At 40.8% G+C, this 14,848-nt stretch overlaps 1 protein-coding gene across 4 annotated transcripts in view; it reads right to left on the reverse strand.

Moving 5' to 3' along the window:
- Window positions 1-14,848, reverse strand: part of LOC144699404 (lysine-specific demethylase 4C-like) — a 477,121-nt gene that overhangs the window by 349,295 nt on the left and 112,978 nt on the right. For 3 of the 4 annotated variants that reach the window (XM_078570572.1, XM_078570571.1, XM_078570573.1), the window contains exon 8: window positions 12,034-12,171. The exons of the other annotated variant lie outside the window; for it this stretch is intronic. In XM_078570572.1, the coding sequence (XP_078426698.1) occupies window positions 12,034-12,171 (138 nt within the window). The remainder of the gene's footprint in view (window positions 1-12,033; window positions 12,172-14,848) is intronic. 4 annotated transcript variants of the gene reach the window in all.

Below are 14,848 nucleotides of genomic sequence, written 5' to 3' on the forward strand. Positions count from 1 at the left end.
GTATATTCAAGACTGAGATCCATAAATTTTTGAACTCATGGGATGTGGGTTTCGCTGGCTGGGCCAGCATTTATTGACCATCCTTAACTGCCGTTGAGAAGGTAGTGGTGAGCTGCCTTCCTGAACCAGTGCAGTCCATGTGGTGTAGTTACACCCACAGTACTGTTAGAAAGGGAGTTCTAGGATTTTGACCCAGCAACAGTGAAGGAAGGGCAAGATATTTCCAAGTCACGATGGTGAGTGACTTGGAGGGGAACTTCCAGGTGGTGGTGTTCCCAGGAGGTGGGTTACTCGTCACACGATTCCTAGCCTCTGACCTGCGCTTACAGCCATAGTATTTATATGGCTAGTCCAGTTCAGTGTCTGGTCAATGGTAACCCCCAGGATGTTGATAGTGGGGGATTCAGTGATGGTAATACAACTGAACACCAAGGGGCGATGGTTGGATTCTCTCTCGTTTGAGGTGGTCATTGCCCGACACTTGTGTGGTACGAATGTTACTTGCCACTTGGCAGCCCAAGCCTGGATATTGTCCAGGTCTTGCTGCATTTGGACATGGACTGCTTCAGTATCCGAGGAGTTGCGAATGGTGCTGAACATTGTGCAATCATCAGCGAACATCCCGACTTCTGACCTTATGATGGAAGGAAAGTCATTGATGAAGCAGCTGAAGATGGTTGGACCTTGAGGAACTCCTGTGGTGATGTCCTGGAGCAGAGATGACTGACCTCCAACAACCATCTTCCTATGTGCCAGGTATAACTCCAACCAGCAGAGAGTTTTCCCCCTAATTCCCATTGACTCCAGTTTTGCTAGGGCTCCTTGATGCCACAATGTCAAATGCGGCCTTGATGTCAAGTGCAGTCACTCTCACCTCACCTCGGGAGTTCAGCTCTTTTGTCCATGTTTGAACCAAGGCTGTAATGAGATCAGGTACTGAATGGCCCTGGCGGAACCCAAACTGGGTGTCAATGAGCATGTTATTGCTAAGCAAGTGCTGCTTGATAGTACTGTTGATGACTGCTTCCATTACTTTACTGATGATGGAGAGTAGACCAATAGGGCGGTAATTGACCAGGTTGGATTTGTCCTGCTTTTTGTGTACAGGATGGGCTATTTTCCACATAGCCGGGTAGGTGCCAGTGTTGTAGGTGTACTGGAATAGCTTGGCTAGGGGCGTGGCACTTCTGGAACATAAGTCTTCAGTACTATTCCCGGAATATTGTCAGGGCCCATAGCGTTTGCAGTACTCAGTGCCTTCAGCTATTTCTTGATATCACGTGGAGTGAATCAAATTGGCTGGAGACTTGGCACTTGTGATGCTGGGGACCTCTGGAGGAGGCTGGGATGGATCATCCACTCGGTACTTCTGGCTGAAGATTCTTGCAAATGCTTTAGCCTTATCTTTTGCACTGATATGCTGCACTCCTCCATCATTGAGGATGGGGATATTTGTGGAGTCTTCGCCTCCTGTGAGTTGTTTAATTGTCCACCACCACTCATGACTGGGTGTGGCTGGACTACAGAGCTTAGATCTGATCCGTTGGTTGTGGGATCATTTAGCTCTATCACTTGCTGCTTATGCTGTTTGGCACCCAAGTAGTCCTGTGTTCTAGCTTCAGCAGGTTGAAGCCTCATTTTTAGGTATGCCTGGTGCTGCTCCTGGCATGTCCTCCTGCACTCTTCATTGAACCAGGGTTGATCCCCTAGCTTGATGGCAAAGGTAGAGTGAGGAATTTTCCGGGTCATGAGGCTACAGATTGTGGTTGTATACAATTCTGCTGCTGCTGATGGCCCACAGCGCCAAGGATGCCCAGTCTTAGGTTGCTAGATCTGTTCGAAATCTATCCCATTTAGCACTGTGGTAGTGCCACACAACACGATGGAGGGTATCCTCAATGTGAAGGCAGGACTTCATCTCCACAATGACTGTGCGGTGGTTACTTCTACTGATACCATCTTGGACAGATGCATCTGCGGCAGACAGGTAGGTTGGTGAGGATGAGGTCAAGTATGTTTTTCCCTCTTGTTGGTTCCCTCACCAACTGCCGTAGACCCAGTCTAGCAGCTGTGTAATTTAGGACTCGGCCAGCTCAGTTAGTAGTTATTAGTATTTAAGGAGTATGGGGATCACGTGGGAAAGTGAAGTTGATGTCTAAGATCAGCCATGATCTTAATGAATGATGGAACAGGCGGTGGGGGTAATATGATCTTCTACAGCTCTTTCTTCTTATGTTTTCACCTGGTTACTCACAATGAATTATTGCCTTCAGTTCCTCAGTTTTGTTATGGACTCTATGTGCAATGCTATACAGACTGTTTAATTCATTTTTAATAATCGTTCCTTTCACTATTTATAACCATATTTTTACATACCTGTTCCAAAAATCTATTTATTACCTGCTTGGTACTGATTCGATTCCAGTTCAGATGGAGCCCATCCTAGGGGTACAGCTCCTTCCTGTCCGAGTACTGGTGCCAGTGTACCATGAAAAGAAACCTCTCTTTTCCACACCATCCCTTTGGCTAGGTGTTAATTCTCCTGATCTGTCTGTCTCTCTGCCAATTTGCACATGATACAGGCAATAGTCCAGGGATCATTAAACTGCAGGAGCTGCTTTTTAACTTAGCTCCTAACACCTGATATTCCCTCAGCAGGATCTCCTCCCTGTTTCTATCCAAGTCCTTAGCTCCAATCATGAGCATGACAACTGGATTTTTCCCCCTCCCTTTTCAAATTTCTCTCCAGTCACCCCAAAATATCCCTTACCCTGGCACCAGGTAGAAAATACACCCTTCAAGACTTTCAATCATGGCCACAGTGGACCATCTTTATCTCCTTAATTATAGAATCCCCGATCACTGCCGCATTTATATTCTGTGCTTTACCATTCACCCCCTTCCACCATCCCTGGATAGCCTTTTGAGCCACAGTGCTTTGGTCTCTATTCTGCTGACCTTTCCATTCACTACTCTTTCTGTTTGTCCTCACAGGTATCTGGTACATCGTACCTGCAGGACAGGGCCCAATGTCTGCAGGACCTTCTCTCAAGCTCTCCTAAATTGCTGCTTCCTGGCTGTGACAGCCACACCCGCCCCATCATGAACCTGTGCCGCATTCTTTGTTCTGTCTAAAATATCCAGAAATGCATGCCCCTCCATTATGTTTCAGAGTGTTCCTAAGTACCCCTCTCCAGCTCAAAGGCTCTGTGCGAGAATAACTGAAGACAGAGACATTTTCTGCAGATGAGAATTGGAACAGTCTCACTAATCATAACCTCCTTCATAATACAGTCCTAGCAAAAAGCCTGCCCTGCGATCTCTAGTTTTTTTTCCATTTATTCATTGATATCTGAATTAGAATTAACTAGGTTACTTTGTTAAGAACAAAATTACTAACTGCTTACTCACCCTGTGAGGTCCTCCTCCATGTTCAACTTGAAAGGTCTTGGCTTTCACAAGCTTCTTCACTTCGTCAATTGAGAGGTCACTTTTGCAAATTTATGCAGTTTGTGTTTTCCTCTCTCTCTCCTGCTGCTCTGCCACATTTGGGGCCGCTCCTATGCTCTCTCAAAGTTTTGCTCAATTTGCCAGAAAAAGTTAAGACTCATCCATTCCAGTGTAAGCACACTTTAATGGCATGATACGTCTTAATTAATGCTAAACAATTTCTCTGAAAATGAAAATGTTCTAACGGACACTTACTGGTTTAAACTCTGTGCTGCTTATTAATAACTCTTAATCTGATTGGTTAAGAAGGAACAAGTCCTAGATGGTCTGTGGAGAAACAGAACTTCTTGGCTGGTTGGATGACAGGAACTTCCAATGCAGAAATTCTATGGGCAAATGAAACGAATGACCATTGACCACAAATTCCAGCCAAAATATATTAATATTATGAAAATACAAATACATGAAAGCAGAAACAGAATTTAATCCTTATATTTTCTGAGACTGGCACTTTTTGTTAAGTGAAAATCCATAAAGGCCTGAAAGGTATGTCACGAGTTTTGATGGGTCTCTGAATAATAGGAATTGTCTCTTTCTTCACACTCCTCTGAGGGTGGCATGTTTGTTTTTTCACTTTTCACATTCACCTTTATTTTTGAAAGTACAATTGAAACTTTCAACTGACTGGAAATTTTGCAACTTGAAATGAAACAAAACATACTACTTAAAAATGCAAGACCGCCTTCCAAGGTGAAGGTGAAAAGTGAAAAAACAAACATGCCACCCTCAGAGGAGTGTGAAGAAAGAGACAATTCCTATTATTCAGAGACCCATCAAAACTCGTCACTGTCTAAGGAAAAGACATTAAAATGCAAAGTGCTGGATATTGAAACAATGGCTGCCACAGACAGACCCACCCAAAACCCTTTGGAAATGCACAATGGGGGAAGTATAACAGGCCAGGTTGCAGCCACTGCAGAGAGATTTCAAAACTGACTTCAGAAGAGACAGACTGAAAGCTCTCGCTCTTTCTCTTTTTGAACAAATGTATTACCTGGTTCAGAAGCCAAGATTACTAGAAATCTACCAGAGAACCAAGATCTCGTAACAATTGCAACATCTACATCTGACTGCATCCACAAACCCAGTTAATCCAAATCAGCCACAATGCTTAAAAATCTATGCCTCAAGGAAAATCAAAGGACATTTAACCATTTATTCTTTTGACCTTTTTTTATTGGACTCTAACTTTCCTTAGCTTTGCTAACTGCCAACAAGTTAAATCACTTGCGTGTGCAATGTCACTTTTTATTACTTTTTTCTCAGGTTTAGTGGTTAATAAATTTGTTCTTTCTTTAACTTAAGAAAATCTTGTTTGATTGGCTCCTTACTGCGCACAACTGAAATAGTTAAATACATATGGATTTGGAAAAGACATATCCTCATGAAAAATGAAACTTAAATCTTTGTTGTGACCAACTGAGGCGGCTGAATAGAGGGGAGCCAGTTCACTCCTCCTCACCTGGTCATAATAGGTAGCAACACCAAGGCCTCTTAATGCAGAGAACTTCAAAATGACAAAATAATCCTCATGACACTAATGACAGTGCAATTATCCACCCAAACAAATGGAAAAGCTATCACAGAAAAAGATGCACATCCAGCAATTTACTCTTTCCAATATTAGAAAGAATTCCATCTAGAGTATAACTTATTTTAGCACATTATTTATCTTTATATTTATTGCATTAGAAGTAAGTTATATTACACCATTTCTGCCCACTACTTTCTAATGATGAGCCCAATAAGACATAGATTACAAATTGTGCTCTATCAAATACTTCCTTCTAGCTTTTAATGTACCTGCTCAAATTTATTAAGCCAATTATTGGATAATTTAACTCTATTGTTACAATAAAAATTGAATCACCAGCTAACATGGAAAATTAGCCACTTGCTAACTGCCAGCAAGTTAAATCAGTCCCAAGGGTCTTGAGAAGATGGTGTGTTGACCCTGTCAGGAGAACGTTGTTTCACTCCAATTAACTTGCTCTGACTTTACGGGATATCGTCTTGGGAGAATGGATAGGATACAATGGGGATAGAAACAAAAAACTACTGCGGATGCTGGAAATCCAAAACAAAAACAGAATTACCTGGAAAAACTCAGCAGGTCTGGCAGCATCGGCAGAGAAGAAAAGAGTTGACGTTTCAAGTCCTCATGACCCTTCAGCAGAACTGAGTAAAGTTAGGAGAGGGGTGAAACATAAGCTGGTTTAAGGTGGGGGGTGGGGTGGGGGGAGAGAAGTTGGGGGTGGGGTGGTAGTAGGGACAAGCAAGCAGTGATAGGAGCAGATAATCAAAAGATGTCACAGACAAAAGAACAAAGACGTGTTAAAGGTGGTGATATTATCTAAGAGAATGTGCTAATTAAGAATGGATGGCAGGACACTCAAGGTACAGCTCTCGTGGGGGTGGGGTGGAAAGACTAACAGGGCGTTACAGGTATAGATTTAAAAATAATGGAAATAGGTGGGAAAAGAAAAATCTATATAAATTATGGAAAAAACAAAAGGGAAGGGGAAGAAACGGAAAGGGGGTGGGGATGGAGGAGGGAGTTCAAGATCTAAAGTTGTTGAATTCAATATTCAGTCCGGAAGGCTGTAAAGTGCCTAGTTGGAAGATGAGGTGCTGATCCTCCAGTTTGCGTTGGGCTTCACTGGAACAATGCAGCAAGCCAAGGACAGACATGTGGGCAAGAGACCAGGGTGGAGTGTTAAAATGGCAAGCGACAGGGAGGGTTGGGTCTTTCTTGCGGACAGACAGCAGGTGTTCTGCAAAGCGGTCGCCCAGTTTACGTTTGGTCTCTCCAATGTAGAGGAGACCACATTGGGAGCAACGAATGCAGTAGACGAAGTTAGGGGAAATGCAAGTGAAATGCTGCTTCACTTGAAAGGAGTGTTTGGGCCCTTGGACGGTGAGGAGAGAGAAAGTGTCCGGCCCATCTCCCATGCATCTGCCCTCACGCCTTCTCCTCCCTCCCAGAAACATGATAGGGTCCCCCTTGTCCTCACTTATCACCGCACAAGCCTCCGCATTCAAAGGATCGTCCTCCGCCATTTCCGCCAACTTCAGCATGATGCCACCACCAAACGCTTCTTCCCTTCACCCCCCCCGGCCGCATTCCGTAGGGATCGTTCCCTCCGGGACACCCTGGTCCACTCGTCCATTACCCCCTACTCCTCAACCCCCACCTATGGCACTTCCCCATGCCCACGCAGAAGATGCAACACCTGCCCCTTCACTTTCTCTCTCCTCACCGTCCAAGGGCCCAAACACTCCTTTCAAGTGAAGCAGCATTTCACTTGCATTTCCCCTAACTTCGTCTACTGCATTCGTTGCTCCCAATGCGGTCCCCTCTACGTTGGAGAGACCAAACGTAAACTGGGCGACCGCTTTGCAGAACACCTGCTGTCTGTCCGCAAGAAAGACCCAAACCTCCCTGTCGCTTGCCATTTTAACACTCCACCCTGCTCTCTTGCCCACATGTCTGTCCTTGGCTTGCTGCATTGTTCCAGTGAAGCCCAACGCAAACTGGAGGAACAACACCTCTTCTTCCGACTAGGCACTTTACAGCCTTCCGGACTGAATATTGAATTCAACAACTTTAGATCTTGAACTCCCTCCTCCATCCCCACCCCCTTTCCATTTCTTCCTCCTCCCTTTTGTTTTTTCCAATAATTTATATAGATTTTTCTTTTCCCACCTGTTTCCATTATTTTTAAATCTATACCTGTAATGCCCTGTTAGTCTTTCCACCCCACCCCCACGAGAGCTGTACCTTGAGTGTCCTGCCATCCATTCTTAATTAGCACATTCTCTTAGATAATATCACCACCTTTAACACGTCTTTGTTCCATTGTCTGTGATATATTTTGATTATCTGCTCCTATCACTGCTTGCTTGTCCCTACTACCACCACCCCCCCCAACTTCTCTCCCCCCACCCCACCCCCCACCTTAAACCAGCTTATATTTCACCCCTCTCCTAACTTTACTCAGTTTCAAAACATCAACTCTTCTCCGCCGATGCTGCCAGACCTGCTGAGTTTTCCAGGTAATTCTGTTTTTACAATGGAGATAGAATGGATATAAGGGTTACTATACTGTGTAGTCTTACACTACCAAGTGACATCTATCTTCATATATCTATTTATTAAATATAAATATTGTCTTGAAGATATAGACTTTGTTTGACTTTAGTTGGTTTTATTTGGCAGAACTACTAATTTTAATCATGTTCATAGTGAACATTGTGTTCTTGAGCTTAAACCAAATAACACTTTTCATTGGATGGAGAGGTTTGGGAAGGGGTGGAAGAGTGTTAATAGCGGAACACTGAAGTAAAACACAGAATGTCTATTTTTTTTGGATGGTCGGCCTATAGAACAAATGGCACTTCTTAAAAAAGAAAATGAAAACACAAAGGTCTGAAAAGTGACAATACCAAGGCCTCTTAATGTAGAGAATTTTCAAAATGACAGAAGAATCCTCAGGACACTGATGACAGAACAATTATTCACCCAACCAAATGGAAAAATTATCACAGAAAATTTTCTGTGTTTTTTTTTGCAACTAGTCTGTACATAGCTATGACTCACATATACGTAAGAAAATTTACTGATTTTGAAGATGACAAATCTGTCATCAACTTACTTTTATGACCTGCAACCTTTACTTCAGTGTTCCGCTATTAACACTCTTCCACCCCTTCCCAAACCTCTCCATCCAATGAAAAGTGTTATTTGGTTTAAGCTCAAGAACACAATGTTCACTATGAACATGATTAAAATTAGTAGTTCTGCCAAATAAAACCAACTAAAGTCAAACAAAGTCTATATCTTCAAGACAATATTTATATTTAATAAATAGATATATGAAGATAGATGTCACTTGGTAGTGCAGAACTTGAATACTGCTGAAAAGAGATCCATGTTGTCAAAGCTTTTCATCTTGCACTCATCAGGATAAATGCAAGAATGCCAAACTTCAAACAATCACAACAATTTATTACTACAGGAGAAACATTTTCGTTATTACATCAGAAATAAATTGATTAAGGAGATAAAACAGTTACACTCTGTGGAACTCCAATATTGGAAAGAGTCAATTGTTGAATGTGCATCTTTTTCTGTGATAATTTTTCCATTTGGTTGGGTGAATAATTGTTCTGTCATCAGTGTCCTGAGGATTCTTCTGTCATTTTGAAAATTCTCTACATTAAGAGGCCTTGGTATTGTCACTTTTCAGACCTTTGTGTTTTCATTTTCTTTTTTAAGAAGTGCCATTTGTTCTATAGGCCGACCATCCAAAAAAAATAGACATTCTGCCTACCACACAATTGAGCAAGGTTGTTTATGAGTTTCAGTGGCAGTGTGATGTCAGGTACATAGGCTCTACTTCCCAAAAATCGGCCGATTGAATCAAACAGCATGTTCCTTTGGTTGTTCATAATAGGCAGATGCTTGAAAATTAGCACAATTAGTACATGCTTGCAAAACCCAAAACAAAACGATTACTGTTAGATGCAATTCTGCGTTTGGGCAGCACTTGTTGAACAATCCTGAGTGAGCTATATCCACACTAACAACTAATTTAAGGTAATCTGTCGAGCTTATAATGTGACTCATTTATGCTTGCTGGAAGCGACAAACACTCATAGGTAAGGACCCATTCTCTGCCTTGTGCCTTTTTGAATTATCCAGGAGCTAGGGAAGTCTATAGTTCCCCGTTGCTTTCCCCATGGCAATGCATCGGGCAATCACAGTCAGCTTGCCAAACAATCAGCACCCTTTTCTCAAGTAGTATAAACCGTTGTGATCGTTTGAAATTTGGCATTCGTGCATTTGTCCTGACGAGTGCAAGACGAAAAACAGCCAACATGTCTCTCTTTTTAGCAATATTAATGATGTATGTATATTGTATACATTTAACATATATGCAATTTCCTAATGCATGACCTTATTCCCTTCCCTCAACCCAACCTCAAAGATATTTATTTCACTCACAGACATGATAATTAGTTGGGCTCAAAATTTAAACAGTAATTTTGTTCCTGAAATTGATCTTTTAGCATGAAGAAAATCTGTGTCTCATCCTCTCATTAGTCTCTCTTTCTCAGGATAATACACCTTTCCTGTCTACAGAACACAAAACAAAAGCTGCAACACGTGTAACCTGAAAACAACCTATTTACAAACACAGACTTTTTTTTAAAAATAAGAACACTATTTTATAATAAAACAAAAAATGCTGGAAATACTCAGCAGGTTGGGCAGTATCTGTGGAGAGAGAAACAGAGTTAAGAGAGTGCAAGTACAGGAGATGCAGCATCTGCCCTTTTACCTCCTCTGTCCTCACTGACTAAGGTCTTAAACATTCCTTCCAGGTGAAACAGTGAGTCAGATGTACTCTTCTCAATTTAGTTTACTGTATTCACTGTTCACAATGCAAGCTGCTCTACACTTGGGGAGACCAAACAAGATTGGGTGACCCCAAACACCTGGTCACCTATCATTTTAATTCTCCAACTCGTTTCCACTCTCTGCCCTCTGCCTCCTACAGTGTTTCAATGAAACTCAATTTAAGCTTGAAGATCAGCAACTCATCTTTCAATTAGGCACTTTACAGCCTTCCAGACTCAACAGTGAGCGCAACGATTTCAGACCATAATCTCTGCCCCAATTTGGTTTCTTTTTTCATTGCAGGTTTTGGTTTTACTCACTTACTCTTTGTTGTTTTTTTCTTTTTTTTTGTGGCTTTCAGACAGCAGTTGTTCATCATTCTGCCATCCACACCTCTTCTTTCTTTACTTGTCCCATTATCATTCCCTATGGCTTTGCACCAAATTTTGTCATTTAATCGCTCCCATCTTCCACGCCACCATAGATCTTCCTCATTTTGTTCTTTTTCCCACCCTCCTCTCTTCCACTTGCTTAAAGCCCTTTATATTTCTAACTTTTCCAGTTGAGATGAAAGGTCATTGACTTGGAATGCTAACTCTACTTCTCTCTCCACAGTTGCTGACTGACCTGAGTATTTCCAATATTTTCTATTTTTATTTCAGATGTCCTGCATCCACAGGACTTTACTTTTGTCTCAATTGTCCTCTAGTTTTTCTTCACATAACTTTACATGAACTCTAAAGAAGATATGCATATATTGTTTTCATTTATTATTATGCTTCATTGTTAGATTGCAACTGGCTATTTGTAGCAATTCCATTTTCTGTTTTGGCTTCCCAAACTCCATTTGGCTCACTTTATAAAAGCAGCCATAACCAAAATGAAAAAACCAACAACAAAATACAAACTCATCCTTATCTTAGTATACACATTAGAAATGTTATAAGTAACATCTCATGATTTACATCAATACCTATCCATCACGACTGGTGAAATACAAGCTCCCTCATTTTCTTCCAAAAGATGCTGAGAGTATATTCTGCCCACAGAAGACCAGAAATTCCTGCTTCCAAATTAGCAGCCAGAGTAGGAACATGATGACAGAAGTAGGTGGAAACTACAACAGCATACAGCTAAGAAATTCTGTGCTTTGGGAGAAAACAGGAGAATTGGAAATGGTAATCAAACATGGCTAGTAAAACAATGACACTATCGAGAGAAAATAATAACCCCAGCATGAGCAAATTCCGGGAAATGATTACACATGCAAAATTAGACCTTATCCAACTAGTTACAGCAGTCATGAAATACAAAATAATATTTCTAATTTACTGTAGCCATTTATCAAATACATATACTGGATGCATGCTGAATTAAAAAGCTAAAAATTCGGATTTATCACCGTATTTTGGTACAATATGTACCAAAATAAATTCACACAAAAATGTCAAAAAAGTCTGTGCATTCAAAGGAGTTTTGGTGTTTGATTAAGTTTTTTGTTAAAAGAAATAAAACCTCTGCTTCCATGCTGCGTAAATAAATTGGTATCTTTCAAATTAATATAATTTGCAAAATAAAAATATAATTCGCTTTCCTTTCATTTTTTGTCACTGTGGTAGGGATGGGTGGCATTGACAATTTCACTGTATTCTGTGCAAAGGTTGAATACTGTTTAGAATATGTGCTAAAAGTTCAAGGAAATTGACAACACGAGGTACAGAGGTGGGACAGAAAAATATCTGGCAGGAAGTTGACAAAGGCTATCATCAAAGATGGTGGATTCCCATCTAGCCCTACTATACATCCAAGAGGAATTCGCACAAAGCATTTTTTTTTATAAGCGAGACGAAAGTGGCAACAGAGGAAAAAAGTGATCACTATTGGGCACATCTGTAATTTACAGAGCAAACCACTAAAATATTGAAAAACAGGCTTTAAAGATTAGCACCTCATGTTCTTTTTATACAAACTTTCCTTTTTCTGTGTGAACAGTCACTCAGAGGATATGGTTATCACAAAGCGGAGAAGGCAGTTAACATTTTGGGATCTGACTTTTCTTTCAGGTGTCTCTTGTGATAGATAATCATTATATTCCACTTGCATTCCTTGTTGTCACTTACTTGTTTAGCTATTTTTCCATAATCAAGCCATCGAATGGTGGCAAAGTTTGTTGACTCAGCACAGTTGAATCCATGATTGAAGCCAGCATGGTACCCATAGGGGAAAGTGATCATGAACTGCCCTGCTTCTTGTGTAATCTGCATGAAATAAAGTGTAAAGTGGCTTGAAGTTGGAGGACTATTAAATTTAATTTCAGAATTTATAATACAAAATTTCTTTGGGTTACCAAAATATAATTTGTGGATTCTTTCTTTCTATATTGCATCACAACATACAAGTTTCAACTGACAATCCTTATATACCACAAAATAAAGGCAAGAAGACAGACAACTATACCATACAAGGGGGAAAAAATGTGAATACCAATTAATTATTTTTTATTTTTTTAGAAAAGTGTACAGTCCATCACTTCCAGTAAACAAGAAGCAGAGTTATGCCATTTTCTCTACTTTTGAGATATTTCAACCACAGCCAGATATTATTTAACTATCTTCACATTAGCATTAGTGTGTTTACATTCAGATTAGGGAGATGAATGTGAGGCTCAAAGACTGGTGTGGGGGAAGTGGGTTCTGGTTTGTGGGGCACTGGCACTAGTACTGGGGAAAGTGGGGTCTATACCATTGCGATGGACGATACCCAAACCGTCCTGGGACTGGTGTTCTTGCGAGCCTCATAATTAGGGATAGAGAGGGTTTTAAGCTAAATAATGGGGGAAAGGGATCAAACTTGGGAAGATGTGCTCAACCAAAGAGTAGGGCCAAGGCAAAAGAGAAAGGTTTATTATGGGAAATGAAAAACAGATCGTGACAGGAAGGGATAGAGTACAAATCTAACAGTAAATCAACAGATGAAACTAGAGGTTATAAAAAGAATAAAAGGATAAAACTAAAAGCTCTGTATATGAATGCACGTAGCATTCGAAACAAAACAGATGAACTGAGAGCGCACACAGAAATAAATAATGACAATTTGATAGCCATTACAGAGACATGACTGCAGGAGGACATGTATTGGGACCTGAATATTAAAGGGTACAGGATACTTAGGAAGGACAGAAAGTGAGGAAAAGGTGAAGGGTGGCACTGTTAGTTAATGACGGTAGTAGCACAATAAAGAGGGATGACCTAAGTTCAGGAAACCAGGATGTGGAAATGGTTTGGGTAGAGATGAGAAATGGTAAAGACAAGTCACTTGTGTGAATTGTGTACAGGCCCCCTAACAGTAACCACATGGTGGGGTTGAGAACAAAGGAAGGAATAATTGGTGCTCATCAGATAGGCACGGTGAGAATCATTGGGGATTTTAATTTACATATAGGCTGGAAAGGGCAGATGGGCTAAGACAGCCTAGATGAGGAGTACATGGAATGTTTTCGGGATAGTTTCTTTGTTGGCTGGTTAGAAAGAAAGCAGGCTATACTTGACATGGCATTGTGCAATGAAATGGGAGTAATTAATAATCTCATAGTGAATGCGCCCTAGGTAGCAACAACCATAATATGATGAATTGTACATTCAGTTTGAGGGAGAGAGGAGTGGGTCTGAGACTAAATTTTTAAACTTAAATAAGGACAATTATGAGGGCATGAAAGCTGAGCTGGCAACAGTGAATTGGCAAGCTAGGTTAAGGGATAGGTCAATAGAGATGCAGTGTCTAATACTTAAGGGGATATTTCAGAATGCACAGAATTCCAACACGCAAGAAAGAGTCCAAGAGACGGACATGACATCCGTGGTTGACTAGAAAGGTTAAAGATAGTATCAAACTTAAAGAAAAATATATCATTGTGTAAAGATAGGTGGAAGGCCAGAAGATTGGACAGAATATAAGGAACAGCAAAAAAATGACTAAAAGACTGGTAAGGAGGGAAAAATTAGAATATGAGAGAAAGCTAGCCAGAAATATAAAAACGGATAATAAGAGTTTTTATAAATATTTAAAAAAGAAAAGAAAAGAGTTAACAAAGTGAGCACTGGTCCAATAGAAAGTGAGTCTGGAGAATTGAAATGGAAAACAAGGGGATGGCAGATGGCAAATTTGGCAAGCATCCCTTCAATCCCTTCATCCAAGTCATTTATATAAATTGTAAACAGTTGTGGTCCCAGTACTGACCCCTGTGACACGCCACTCATTACATCTTGCCAACCTGAAAAAGATCCATTTATGCCTACTCTCTGCTTTATGTTAGCCAGCCAATCTTCTATCCATGCCAATATGTTGCCCCCTATACCACGAGCTTTTATTTTCTGCAATAACCTTTGATGTGGCACTTTATCAAATGCCTTCTGGAAATCTAAGTACAGTACAGTACATCCACTGGTTCCACTTTATCCACAACACATGTTACTTCCTCAAAGAGCTTCAATAAGTTGGTCAAACACAATTTCCCTTTCACATAACCATGTTGACCCTGCCTGATGACCTTGAGCTTATCCAAGTGTCCAACTATAACTTCTTTAATAATAGTTTAACATTTTCCCTATGACAGATGTTATGCTAACTGGCCTGGTTTCTGTTTCCCTCCCTTTTTGAATAGTAGAGTTACATTTGCTATCTTCCAATCTAATGGGACCTTCCCTGAATCTAGGGAGTTTTGGAAAATTAATACCAATACATCAACTATCTCACGAGACAGTTCTTATAAGACCCTAGGATGAAGTCCATCAGGGCCCGGGCTCTTGTCAGTCTGCAGCTCCAACAATTTATTCAGTACCATTTCTCTGGTAACTGTAATTTCCCTGACTTCCTTCCCCACTTCCATTTCCTGGTTTATAGCTGCTTCTATAGTGAATCCTCTATAGTGAAAACTGA

This window comes from Cetorhinus maximus, chromosome 2 (assembly GCF_964194155.1).
Source record: "Cetorhinus maximus chromosome 2, sCetMax3.hap1.1, whole genome shotgun sequence".
Lineage (NCBI taxonomy): Eukaryota > Metazoa > Chordata > Chondrichthyes > Lamniformes > Cetorhinidae > Cetorhinus > Cetorhinus maximus.